The 14,120-nt window shown below is 38.0% G+C and overlaps 2 protein-coding genes across 2 annotated transcripts in view; both read right to left on the reverse strand.

The window, feature by feature from the left end:
- The window catches only part of LOC126729711 (scarecrow-like protein 34), a 34,873-nt gene extending 21,119 nt beyond the window's left edge, over positions 1 to 13,754 (reverse strand). The window contains exon 1 of the mRNA XM_050434923.1: positions 13,445 to 13,754. The gene's annotated coding sequence lies outside the window, so the exon portion shown is untranslated. The remainder of the gene's footprint in view (positions 1 to 13,444) is intronic.
- LOC126729663 (scarecrow-like protein 34) lies at positions 10,837 to 13,447 on the reverse strand. The gene has a single exon (XM_050434920.1). It carries the CDS (start codon positions 13,337 to 13,339, stop codon positions 11,000 to 11,002), a length of 2,340 nt encoding a protein of 779 aa, XP_050290877.1. The 5' UTR covers positions 13,340 to 13,447; the 3' UTR covers positions 10,837 to 10,999.
- Positions 13,755 to 14,120: the final 366 nt, after the last annotated feature.

The following is a 14,120-nucleotide window of genomic DNA, read 5'->3' on the forward strand; positions in this document are numbered from 1 at the left end:
ATTTTGCTTGGTTTTTTTGGGTGATTTTGATATGGCTTTGTTGTGATTTGTTGGGTTGATTTGGGTGGTGCAGCAGTGGTGAGGTGGTGGGTTTGGGTAGGGGTTGTGTTGTTGATGATGTTAGTGGCTGGTGGTGCAGCAGTGGTGTTGTTGATGATGGTGATGGCAAATTGTGTTGTTGATGATTGGCAAGTGGTGGGGAGGTGGTTTTGAATTGTGTTTGTGTTGGGCTTTGGGTTTGCTCATAATGGAAAGAGAAAGAGTGAGAGAGAGAAGAGGAGGAAAAGAGACAAAAATGAGAGAGAGAGGAGAGAGACAATTTTGGGTTATATATTTTATTGGGTAGAACGCTTGCCGAGCACCATTTGGCAACGGGAGCAAGTTTCAAGAAAGTCACATCTATCATGAGATGATAGGCCAAAAACGAATTGATCCTTTGTGATAAATTAACCAATTAATTTAGCTAAGTTAATTAATATGCAAACGTGTGGTAGCACAAACAAATTACCAATAAACTAAGTATGTAGTGGAAAATAAATTTGACACGGTAATTTGTTTACGAATAGGGAAAACGTAACGACAAAAACTCCACCGGGTGATTTTCAGGTCACCATTCCCAAAATTTCACTATTATCACAATAAGTGGTTACAAGTAAAGAAATCTCAGTATCTTATACCAACCTACAGTTGAACCCTTACCCCAATACTCAATTGGACTTGTTCTATAGTGACAATTTCTCCTTTTGATGCGCGACTCCTAAGTACTTGACTAACCAATTGCACGGATCCCAGTACGCAGCTTCAATCACCAACTAGAGAAGGTTGTTGGCTGCAAAGTTCTTCAATTCATCCACACGATGAAGATCAAAAAGATGCTTAGTCACAAAACCCTACGGTGCACATACACAGCAACTTCTTCAAGAATGATGAATTAGAGCAAAATTTTGTCTCCGGTCACAATTTGCTTAAACAAACATTTCTTAAAGCTTGTGCAACTTGTGAACTCTTTGACAACCCTTAAAATAATCATTTTATATGTCTAGAATTAGGAGAAAAGAAGTCCCAAAGACACATTCACGAATTCCAAGAAAACAGATCAGAATTTCTGTTTCCTTCTTAAACCTTGAAAAATAGGAGGTGTCGAGCAGTTGTCAAGCACACGGACTGAAACAGCTTTCTTAAGCTCGATAGATGCAACTGTCAATCCAGCTATCGAGCTTTAATGAATTTGCACTATTCAGCTTGTTTCTTGGACAGACTTGATGACTTCAACACTTGATCTTGAAATCTTGTTTCTTGAAGTATTAAAAACACTTAGATCTATCCAATTACAAGTACAGTGCGTTTTGTCAAAAGATTATCCAATTACATAAAATAGTGACATATGTTCCTAACAAGTGAATCACATATGTCCTAACAATCTCCCCCTTTGGCAATCCGTGACAAAACCACAACAAACAAATGAACATATGAGAGAAGTTATAAATCACTCAACTCATATTCACTTGTTGAATACAATAAAATCTATCCTAACACAAACTCTTGAAAAACTTTGCAAGAAGAGAGTTTATGGCAAATAGATCTTGACAACCTATATTTCTGAAACACTTTAAACAAAACTCATCAAGACATCTTTGTGTGAAACAAAAATAATAAATTGCATACAAGTAATAAGAAGCATGTGCATAAAGAGAGAAAAGAAACAACACATGTAAGGGGTAAGTGAAAGAAAAAAAGCGTACATCCACATATAGAGAAGAATAAATACAATATATGTCAATGAATGGTCATAAGACCTAAGGTACAAGAACAATGTATCTATAAAAGAAAGAAAAGAAAAGATACATAAAATCCTCACTACATCCCTCAAAATATCAATACTCCCCCTAACAAAAATGTCTTATACTAACTCATCCCCTAAGTATGACTATTCTCATATACCAAAACTACTTCCCCTTTTTGTCACGAGTGACAAAGGGTAAGAGTGTCAAGTAGACATCTTATCGATAGAGCTAGCATCTCCATCATCATCATCTTCAGAAGCATCATCATCATCACCATCATCCTCATCCTCATCCTCAGAATCAGAATTAGAATCAGAAGCAACTGGAGGAGGTGGCGGAGAAGCCTCAAGAGCAAAACCGCCATTAGTCGCCTACCGTTTAGCAATACGGCCAACACGGACATTCACCTGATACAACTTTGTAGAGAGTGTATTTAGGCAAGCATCCATGCGCTGAAGCTGCGCCATGATGTCTCCTAGTGACACATCACTCGTGGAAGAGGAAGTAGCGGATGTGGATCAAGCAGATCGAGATGGAGCCGAACGGGAGGGAGGAGCTGCTGAATCCGTCTGACACGACCTAAACTGCGTCTCACTACATTTAACGATAGCATAGTCTATAGCACAAATATGAGTGAAGTGGTCAGACATAGGAAAAGGGACGGAAAAATGGCATAATATCCTTGTGATAGCAGAAGGAAAGATGAGCTTATCATGGGACGCCGAATCCAAATGAACATCTATAATGGAACGAATAAAATGAAAAGGAAAATCAATAGTAAGATGCTCAAGGAAAGATAACAAAAATCGAGCAAGAGGCTCTATAATGGAGTTATAATGCGAGAGAAGATGGAGTACAAAGGTCATCACCATGTTCAAAAACCGAGGGCCTTTTACAAAGCCCGAACAGTAAATGAACTCACGCTCACCCCACTCGGAAGGACGCTCACAAAAAGCAAATTTGAGCTCACAACCAGGGTAGTCAGGGAACTCTACTCTAGGAACCCAAAGCAAATTCGCAATAAGCTGCGGTGTGACAGGAATGCGCATACCTCAAATGCAAGTAAAGAAAAGAGGTACTGAACGATCAATCCTGTGCATGTTAGAGTAAAACTCCTGGATAAGCATGAGAAGACAAGTGACTGGGACATCACACAGTGACTCCCATCCCCAACTGTGAATAACATCGGGAAGGTCGATGTCGGCAAAGTCCGCCAGAATGACTTGGCGTTCCAAATGAATGCCTCGTCTAGAAAAGTTCTCCGAGAATGCCTTATGGGCATCATCATCACGGAACCGAAGAGAGATAGGAGCAGAATTAGAAGATGAAGAGGCTCCGGAACGAAGAGGGTTCCGAGGCAGAGTGGATTTACGCTTAGGTGCCATAGATATGACTAACGTAAACAGAAAGAGAGGGAGGGAAAAAGAGACAATTAGAAGAGCTCCAAAACAATTCAAAAATAGCAAGTATATTGAAATGGAGTACGTATGCATGGGAAATGCATGAACATGTGACATGCAAAGTAAATTGCATCATAGGCTCAACCCAATCCAAGCCTACTAGCACACAATTAATTTTTACACATCTAAAATGCATGATAATACTATTATTATGTTAATGTGATGCAATGCATGAGATTTTAAACTTATTTAAGCAAAAATCCATCCCAAAATTTCAACAAACACTCATCAATTTTGAAAAGCACCAAAACTTTCAAAATCCCCAAAACCTAGGTTTCAAAACATGAAATGCATGTAAATGAAGGAGATTAGAAGCTTACCAAGTGAAGGAAAACTTGAAAAAGCTTGAACAATCATAGGGGAGAGGTTTGGAGTGAGAGAGAAAGGTTTAGGAGGTGAAGAGACAGAGCTATCAAGAGAGAGATCAAGAGAAATGAGGTTCAGATCGCACGAGGAGAATATATAGAACCTCAATAAATCTCGACAGAAGAAGGTGTTGAGAGGTGTCGATCAAGGTGTCGAAACAAGTGTCGAGGATTTGGCCGTTGATAGATACAAGTGTCGAGGTACAAAACATCAAACACAAGAGTTGAGGCTGGATCGATCCACCAGGTGTCGAGAAGCTATCGAGGGGACATGAACTTTCTCAATCGACCAACCAGGTGTCGAGGAGGTGTCGAGATTGTGATAAGAAAAAGCTTGGAAGCTCGACAGATAGCCAGGTGTCGAGAAGGTGTCAAGCTAGCTTTTAAAAACAGTTTTTCAAGAAGAGAAAAACAGAGACATGAATGCAATCAGGCATACAACTCAACCAATAATCCAGACACCATATTAACCTCTCAAAATCATCTCTCAATAGCAATTTTAAGCACATGGATCCCAAAAACACAGGCACACACTAAACAGGTCTAACTAATTTTATATTTCAAAAATAAGTCAAGACAGTTTAGTGAGCATACATTAACACATGTAAAACCTTGTGATGATCAAATCACATTGTACCTACACATGTATCAAGAGTAGCAAAGAATATTGCGTGTTGTGTGTGAAAAACATTGCAAGATTGCATAAGTGTATACATGTTATGACGATTTAAGATATGAGAAAATTATTTTAACTCACACACAATCATAACTGTTTGATGGGGACTATCACTTTTGAGGTACATCCTATAACTCCCACATCTCCTTGAATACACGCTTGCAATCATATTTAAAACATTTTGATCTTTTTGCTTTTTAATTTTTCTTTGCATATTTTTCTTTTTAAGCAAATCATGCATGGGCATATTAGAGATAGAGAAAAAATACCCAATTATGTTAAGCTAAACATCACAATTTTGCTATGCCCAAGCATGCAGATATTATATCATGATTAGCGGGCAATAGTGGAGAGATGATTATTTATACCTTTCTTTTAGGATCTTTTAGTCCTTTTCATCAAAAAGAGTGATACAAGTGTTAAGTACAGGAAATAACTTAATCTTACTCATCACAAATAAGAGCCACAAAGCTCACTTATTTAGTTGTGTATAGAGATGCTCATCTAAACTACAAAAAATACAAAGTTTAGAAAACTTTGTTTCAATGACCATCCAAGGTACACAAGTACCAATGTACACAAACACACACTGTTTTTGTATTTTTATGATTTTTCAATTTTTTTTATTTAATTTTTATATGAAAAACAAAACAAAACAAAAAAATAACCAAACAAGAACATGTTTAACAAAGCAAAACATAAAAACTAGGCTGACTCAAAACAAAAGCAAAACACACAAGTTATGGAAAAATAAAAACAAGAAGAGAGAAAGAGATAAGTGATAAAATCACTTGGATTCCTTTTTCTTCCACACCTTGGAAGAACCTTTCCTTTGATTAAACCCTTGAATCGGCGGTGAGGGGGAAAAATTGAAACCGTTCAAGTTTGAAAGGAACATGAGAGTTTTGAGAAGATCTCCAAAAGGAGCAAGAGAGGATTGAAACTGATTCTGGTTCCTAGATGCTATCATGCCGTTGCTCTGTTGAGTGGCTAGCCACTTATAGCAATTTGGTCAAGTATAACCGGCAACTCCACAATGATTACAAAGATACTGCTTCTTTTGTTTAGACTTTTGAGAGTTAGCCTTCTTAGCTCTAGGGTTCTTAGCTTCCTTTTTATCTTGTTTAAGGGGTGCTCCTAAGATAAATTTACCTTTGTCTAAGTTCTCACTGACTAAATCAGTTTTAACATCATTGTTCTCAATTTCAACATTATTGCTAAGAGGAACAAAAACAGTAGTACTAGTTGAAGCAATATTAGAGGAAGAGAAACCATACCCTAAACCTGTTCGATCAGAAGCAGATTTCTGAAGATTAAGCATCTCATCAAACTTTGCACTTGAAGTCCTCTTCAATTGAGCTCTGACTTGAAACATCTCCGCTTCAAGCTTCTTAGTCTTCTTAGCCAAGAAATTATTCTTGAACCTCAGTGCTTCAATAATCTGATTAGCCTCATCAAACATTGTGGAAAGCTCTTCACAATCAAGTTCCACATCACTGAGCTTCTTGGTGGTCAGCCTATAAAGTTTCTCATGTTTCTCAGAAAGCTTTTATAATTTCTCATAGGCTGTATGGATATCATCTTGATCATCCATCTTCTCAAACTTAGACTCCACCAATTCCTCTTCTTAAACCACATCTTCAGCAATCCCATCAGTAGGATTGACAGTGGCAGTGAAGGCATTCAAGATTTCATCATTCTCATTGTCGGAATCATTCTCAAGCTCGGTATCGCTCAAAGTAGCAGCAAGTGCCTTGCTCGTCCCAATGCTCTTGAGATATGTACGACGCTTCTGTTTCATGTGACCAAAGCCTTGACACCCAAAGCCCTTAAGTCCTACGGGAACAGTGTACTGACCGCCATCCCTTGCATCCTTCTTCCCTTTGTCTTGGCTCTTGAACTAAGAAAACCTAGATTGCCTATGGTCCTTGTCGAAGCCCTTTCCATTAGCATTCTTCATAAACTTCTTGAACTGCCTAATGATGTAGGATTTCATCTTAGAATCTTCATCATCTAAAGACTCATCTGTCTCATTGCTCTTAGCCTTCAATGCCATACTCTTGCTCTTGCCCGACTTACCAATCCTAATCAACCCTAACTCGTAGGTCTGCAGATTACCAACTAGCTCAGTCAAAGGAATCTTGTCAATATCGTTTGATTCTTCTATCGTTGTGATCTTGGCATGGAATCTCTTAGGAAGAGATTTGAGCACATTTCTCATAATCTTGGGTTCAGGAATAGTTTCCCCAAGATTGAACGTTGAGTTCACTATGTCTTTGAGCTTGGTATAGAACTCATCGAACAACTCATCCTCTTCCATCTTAATATCTTTGAAGCTCGTAGTGAGCCTCTGTAGCTTCGAATCCTTAACAGCCTTAGTTCCTTCATAGGTTGTCTGGATAATGGTCCAAGCCTCCTTGGCAGTTTCAATTGAAGATATCTTCTTAAACTCCTCATTGGCGACCGCATTGAATAAAACATTCAATGACTTGCTGTTGAAGTTTGTCGCCTTAATCTTGACATCATCCCAATCTGCCGGCGCTTCATTTGGCTTAGTCTAGCCTATCTCAACAGCCTGCCACACTTTCTCATCTAAAGACTGCAAGAAAGCTCTCATGCGTACTTTCCAGTATGTATAGTTAATGCCATCAAATAAAGGAGGTATAATTAACAACTGTCCTCTATCCATGACAAACAGGGGTCAATGGATCAACACAGCAACGATTAAACCCTAATCAGGGTGTGCCTGCTCTGATATCACTTGATAGGCCAAAAACAAATTGACCCCTTATGATAAATTAACCAATTAATTTAGCTAAGTGAATTAATTAAGTTAATTAACATACAAATGCGTGGTAGCACAAACAAATCACCAATAAACTAAGTATGCAGCGGAAAATAAATTTGACACGATACTTTGTTTACGAATAGGGAAAACCTAACGGCAAAAACTCCACTAGGTGATTTTCAGGTCACCACTCCCGAAATTCACTATTATCACAATAAACGATTACAAATAAAGAAATCTCAGTACCTTATACCAACCTATAGTTGAACCCTTACCCCAATACCCAATTGGACTTGTTCTGTAGTGACAATTTCTCTTTTCGATGCACGACTCCTAAGTACGTGACTAACCAATTACGCGGATCCCAGTACGTGACTTCTATCACCAACTAGAGAAGGTTGTTGGCTGCAAAATTCTTCAGTTCATCCATACGATGAAAATCAAGTAGATGCTTGGTCACAAAATCTTACGGTGCACATACACAGCAACTTCTTCAAGAATGATGAATTAGAGCAAAATTTTGTCTCTGGTCACAATTTGCTTGAACAGACTTTTCTCAAAGTTTATGCAACTTGTGAACTCTTTGACGACCCTTAAAATAATCTTTTTATATGTCTAGGGTTAATAGAAAAGAAGTCCCAAAGACACATTCACGGATTCCACGAAAACAGATTAGAATTTCTGTTTCTTTCTTAAACCTCGAAAGATATGAGGTGTCGAGCAGCTGTTGAGCAGGTGTTGAGCACACGGGCTAAAACAGCTTTCTTAAGTTCGATAGATACAGTTGTCAAGCCAACTGTCGAGCTTTAATGAATTTGCACTATTCAGCTTGTTTCTTGGACAGACTTGATGACTTCAACACTTAATCTTGAAACCTTGTTTCTTGAAGTATTAAAAACACCTAGATCTACCCAATTAAAAGTAAAGTGCGTTTTGTCAAAGGATTAACCAATTACATAAAATAGTGACATATGTTCCTAACAAGTAAATCACATATGTCCTAACACAAGAGGTGGATCCCATTTGGTCAGGAATATATCCCAAAAGGGCCCACCAACATGAAAAGTAACCCCATCATCATGACAACCCTACCAAGGGAAGTCTATAAATAAGGGCTGAAGGTGTGAAAAAAGTGGTTGAAAAAATTGGGGAGGGGAGGGGGGGGGGGGGGTGAGAGAGATACTGAGAGAAAAAGAGGGAGAAACAACTAAAAAGGAGAATCTCAGTTCTAAGCCTAAGTCTCCTCAGGAAGCCTTCATAGAGAAGTAGAATACGAACTAGGCCCTAGATTCCTTCACTTGGGCCGTTAGGTTGGCCTCAGGAGGTTTTTCCATTGTAGGAAACTCTTTGCTCACCTTAAACAAGTAAATTGGGAGCCTGAGCTCAAAGTCCATCAGGCATTTTGGGCTAGGGCACCACAGTATAATAGATAAAGTACTTTTAAAGATAGTAAAGTGAAATATTTTTTAAAAACCAATTGCTAATGCTCTAATAATGCGTGAACAACATGCCTCCAGATGATTATCATTATTATTATTATTATTATTATTATTTTTAATAGATTTCTCTATCTTTCATGCATAAATCCATATATCCGGAATAGGGAAAAGTAAAGGTAACTAAAGACTATCCATAAAAACTTGACCCTAAAAACTTTATCTTACTTACATTATTAAATACATAATCGTAGGATATTTTATTCAAATTGAACAAGATCATGATTAATCACAAATTGATGTAGCAATGCCAAGTGCTAACAATAAAATATGCCCATAAATTCTTTTTTGTATAAGAAGCGAAATACTGTAACTACTACACTACACAATAAACCATATAAAATCCAACCATTCCATTAAATTAATGGTGATGCAAAATACTAAGATCTCGAGGAATTCGTTCATCCAAAAAAAAAAAAGGATCAAGTGGAATACGTTTAGTAAAAAGAATAAAATATCACCGGAATATAATTCTAGCTAATAAACTTGATTAATAAAGTCCATCGGTTTTAAATTTTAAGAATCTTGTGTATAGTGGTACTTCCAACTTTGAACCTCAAGACAAAGTCTTCTCATCTTTAATTGTCACCATTTAGCAGAAGATACTTTTCCCAAAAAAAAAAAAAAAAAGCTGTTAAAAGAGATTTTCTAAAGCATTTAAATTCCACTGATTTCATTACATTCCCTTGGATGTCTTATACTTCTTGCCAACAAGTGGTTCAGAAGATTGTTTGATAAAGATAGGGCCATATATGAGCATGAACAAAGACTGCTGGAGCAAAGTTGAGTTTCGCCTAATTTTTCCTGTTGTGACGTAATTCTCTCATACAGGAGCATAGAATTCATTCCAGTCATAACCAGAAATCACTGTTTGTATAAATTGCTTAATAGTTTGACTGTAAGAATGTCAATTTCTAATCTACTTGCATGTGAGCCTATTACAACAGCTGCCTAATATATCAGTTATCTCAAGAGAGCTGCTAAGAATTTTTCTCATGATTCTTTGGAGTTGTCTGGTGTCAAGCTTACTACTCCATCATCTTCGAAATTTACTTATTAACTTATAATTACTTAGAAGTCAAAAAGTAGACAATCGTGCATCTTATCCTGTTAATTTGTTGCTTGATAAAACAAATCCCTTCTATTGAGATATACTATAGAGTTCTTCCCTTACGTGTCCAAGTTAGCTTGGTTTATGCGAAAAAACAAGGTAAGGTTTTTGTTGAGTACATATTTTTCATGTTAATATTGGCTTAAGTCAGTGACAAAATTATATTTGGGTATAAAGTACTTGATCAAACAATGGTCAGAGTTGCCTCTGCTACATATACATGACCTCCATGCGACCTGCACAACTTGCGAAAGACATTTGGTAGAAGATCCAAGTGGTTCTCTGACAAGGCATTTCGCGATTTGCCATGTCACAACCGGCATGCAAACAAATTGTTCAATTTTTTCCTAATATGCTTTTTTAGCCTTTTCCAATAGTCCAACATTCACAACCTGTGCATGCTGAAAGTGGCTAGAGAGTGGGATCTGAATATAAAAATTATGAGAGACCTTATTTCATTCCATCTATCTTGTAGAAAAAGAGAAGAGCCTTTACCCAAGTGTTTGAAAAGCTCCCAACCTCTCTTCATTCTAACATCCTCGAGAGAAATTTTATTACCTTCACCTCCTACACAATTTCTTAGGTGTTGTGAGTATGTGTGTTAGGAAACTATAAGAGCCATTACAAATCCTATTGGTGGCTTTAAGTTAGCGGCTCAATGGTGGTATCCCTGGCAAGGCAAGCTAGTTGAAGAAAGGACTCTGAGAAGTCAGTCGCTAGTTGGAGTTTGGAAGGCTAAGTACATGGAGTAATATGAGCTTGGAGAGTACTACAACTATTCATCTAGTTGAAATTTTCCAATGGTGTGGTCAGTGGGGAGGTTTTTCCGTCGAGTGCTTGAGTTTTCTTCTTCTTAAACGCAACTTTATCTTTGCTTTGGTTTGCTTTATTTTCTACATTTTCGTACGGTCATTTATATGTTTTAGTTTATATTTGTTTATGCTTGCAATAAGAAATTTGGTTAATCACATACGCTTGAATAAGAGACAATTTGATAGTTTTAGATTAAAAATTATTTAAGCCCAAATTTGTGTTATGGGGGTTCTAAATTAATGCTGGGTGATCATAACATTTCGCAAATTTTATGCTCAAACCTTTTGATGGTATACCATGTATACATGTTTTCTACCAAAACATTAAATTGAAAAAAAAAAAATAAACAAAACAAATCTATCAGGTTAATTGACAATGGTTGTATGTTTCAGATATTCTGGCATCCTAGTGTCATCCATCTGAAGTACACACTTTGTCACTTCATAATTTCTACGACCCCAAAAGAAAGAAAGAGAGTTTTACAAAAAATATATTGTACAGGATTCCTAAACCGGAACCCAACAAGAGGAAGCATAGACAATCCGGCCTTTCCATCCCTGGAGCATCCAGTGGTTGTCTTCATCAAGAATAAAATCCTTGTGGTACCATGCCTTCATCTTAGCCCTGAATAAACTCATGATCTCTTGGTTCAAAGGGAGCAGCTTGAACCCAGCCCTTGAAATTCGGACTTGACTCTGCTTGTATGTTTCAGGCCTCTCAACCCTCTCTAAGCCTTCGCATGCAATAACATTCATAGCCTCCCTCCCAACGAACTCTCTCTCAAACTTCAACCTCTGTGGATTGTCACGGGGTATAGTAACATCAAATACATCATATAATGCAGAGAAGTGGAAAAGTGCTTCTCGGAACCTCGTGAGAAAGAAGGGGGCATTATAAAACCCATTAATAATAGAATTAATAAAAATATCAGGTTTCATCCTCCTGATTAAGTTTAAAACTGCATCCCTTGGACTGGTCCCTTCAACTGTTTCATCAAGTAGGTTCTTCATCCGGAATGCACAATTCACAGCAAGCACCTCATTCCTCTCAATCTTAAGCTCCTCAATTCGAATAGTTTCCCAGTTCTGTGATGCTATAGCATTGTATTCAAAAGGAACATTAAACCGGTTGCAGTACTTTTCCAAGCGACGACCAGTCTCCTCAATGCACTCTGCTGGACGGAATCCAGGTTGGGGAAGATCAATCCCTGTAATGCGTAGCTTGGGAGCTCCTTCAGGTCTTTTTGAGAGAAATTGGATCAGAAGTGGCCACTGGAAACCATATTGGATACCAAAATCTACAATATGAAGAGTAGTTTCTTTCTCTGCTGCATGAAAAATCATTTTATTAGAAAAGGAATATGAGATCCTCTTGAAAGGGCAGGCTGAAAGATGAACTTGGTAAGCTTTCAACTTTTCAAGAGTTGACGATACCCTATTGGAAGTGTAAAACATTTGAGTTCCTACACTAGTGCCAGCCAAGCGTGCCTCAAGACCATTAGCAAAGAAATGAGCCAATCTCTGAGATCCATCACCAAAAGGGGTTGAGTGTTGCCTAACCTGCTTCAATAACTCATTAGCCGTTCTACCGTCACCTGTGGAGACAGCTTGTGCACATAGAATCAAAAGACTCCTCAAATCAACTGTCTCCTTCTTCTTCCCTTGCTTCTTATTACGACTACCTTTCCCACCATTACCTCCTTGTGCCTGCCCCTTTGTCTGCGGCGAGGCCTTGCTAGCATCATTCTGCAAAGGCTCACAATTATCACCATACAGTGAAGCAGGCGCATCAATACAAAGCAAAACCTTATCAAGCATTTCTGATAACTCAGTCTCCTCAGACTCATCTACATAAACTGCAGTCTGCTTATTGCTCCTACCTTCTTCTAATTCTATCTCTTCCCTCTCACGATTCTTCCTTCCTCTCGACCCATCCGATGAATCACTCTCTTTCTCACCCTTCACCACCAGAGATTCTACCTTTAGATCCTCTCCCTTCAACTCAGTCGAAGAAACCGTGTTGCTATCCAAATCAATAACCAAATTATTACTCTTAGGAAGGAACTTACTAGCTTCCTCTAACCCCCTCCTAAATTGCAATATTGATTCACTATTAGTAAAAATATTCTGAGCCATAACCTCCAACCCATCACCAAAATGATTGACACTATCATCTGACAAATTCCCAAAAAACTGTGATTGATCAGTGGGATTGAAATTAGACTGAACAGCATTATACTCACCCAGAATAGGAGGCGGTGATAAAGAAGGCTGGTAGTTTTGCTCACCAAGATCACTTAGACATAGAGCATCATTGACAGTACTAGAACTACTTGTACTATTAGTACCATAATCACCACTGCTTGATGAAAGCCCAGGACTCTCACCGCTATTTTGATTTGGTAAAGGAGGGTTTTTTTGACCAAGAGCATCATAGAAAGATTTCTCAGTGTCTTTTAGACCCAAAGGGTCATAAAACATGCAGGGCTTGTTTTCAATGTTCTCTTCCATAAGAATCTGATTCATGTACTTGAAAACCGTTTCAGAGAAATCATTGTCGTCCGGGGACGTCGTCGAGTCTGCCTGTAACATAGGCGGCATAACAACATGTGGTGGATCATATGGTTGACCCTCTGGACCACCGGTGGTGGTGATCGAGGGCTCAAAACCAGTGGGACCCAGATCAACATCAGACAAAAGATTTGGACCTTCATGGAAGTTAAGGTCTGTAGTAGGAAGAGGAGAGAGTTGGTTGAATGTGTACTCGTCTATAAGACTTGAGAACTGATCCTCAGAATTTGGCGACATAGCAGAAAAACCGTTTACGAAATCAAAGTTTGAATCCATAATTTACAGGGTCAAACAAAGCCAAGAAAGAGTAACTAGCTGATTTTATGTCTCAAACTGATTTGGGAAACTAAAATCTGATACTTACTAAGCATTAATGACTACCTAATATTCAGATCAAAGATTAGGATCTCCAAAAAAATAACATATATAGGCGTACAGAAAAAGAAAAAAAGAAAAAGACTTGAAGAAGAAGAACCTTAGATACCCATGATTTACGTGAGCAAGTGGAGCAGAGAAGATTCAAACTCAAGCGGAAGAGGAAGATGAGAAAGTGAGTGAGACAGGGACGAAGGTAGCGTAAGTAACTCAAAATCCAAATAGCTCTCAGGTTTTTCTGTGACAGAGGAAAATTGAAGCCTCTAGATTTGGATACTTCTCCCAGTTAATATTAGGAGAGATATTTTTTAAGACTAGTAAAGAGAGGCTGCTATTAGTTTGTGGGAAATATTAAAGAATTATTTTATTACGGTGAGGAACTTTCGTGGAACGAAGTGAGTAGTGAACAGTGACTAGCGAGTCAAACAGAAGTGTGTCCACCCCAAACATCATCGCCCCTACGTTTTGGATACAACTAAAAACTGAAAATTAAAACTAAGAACTAAAAAACACTGTAGTAAAATAATTTTTAAATGTGTGAATAGTATCGTGGAACCCATTTTTAATTAAAAAGTTTAAAGAAAAGTGAAATCTGTAGGTCCGTAAACAATATACAATATATACTGATTGACTGAAAAAAGTGAGAAAAGTCCAACTTTATGGTTACTGTTTATTAAACAGT

This window comes from Quercus robur, chromosome 1, assembly GCF_932294415.1.
Source record: "Quercus robur chromosome 1, dhQueRobu3.1, whole genome shotgun sequence".
Taxonomy (NCBI): domain Eukaryota; kingdom Viridiplantae; phylum Streptophyta; class Magnoliopsida; order Fagales; family Fagaceae; genus Quercus; species Quercus robur.

Excerpts from the sequence above, each read along its gene's own strand:
- LOC126729663 (XM_050434920.1), bottom strand. The coding sequence starts at position 13,339 with ATGGATTCAAACTTTGATTTCGTAAACGGTTTTTCTGCTATGTCGCCA.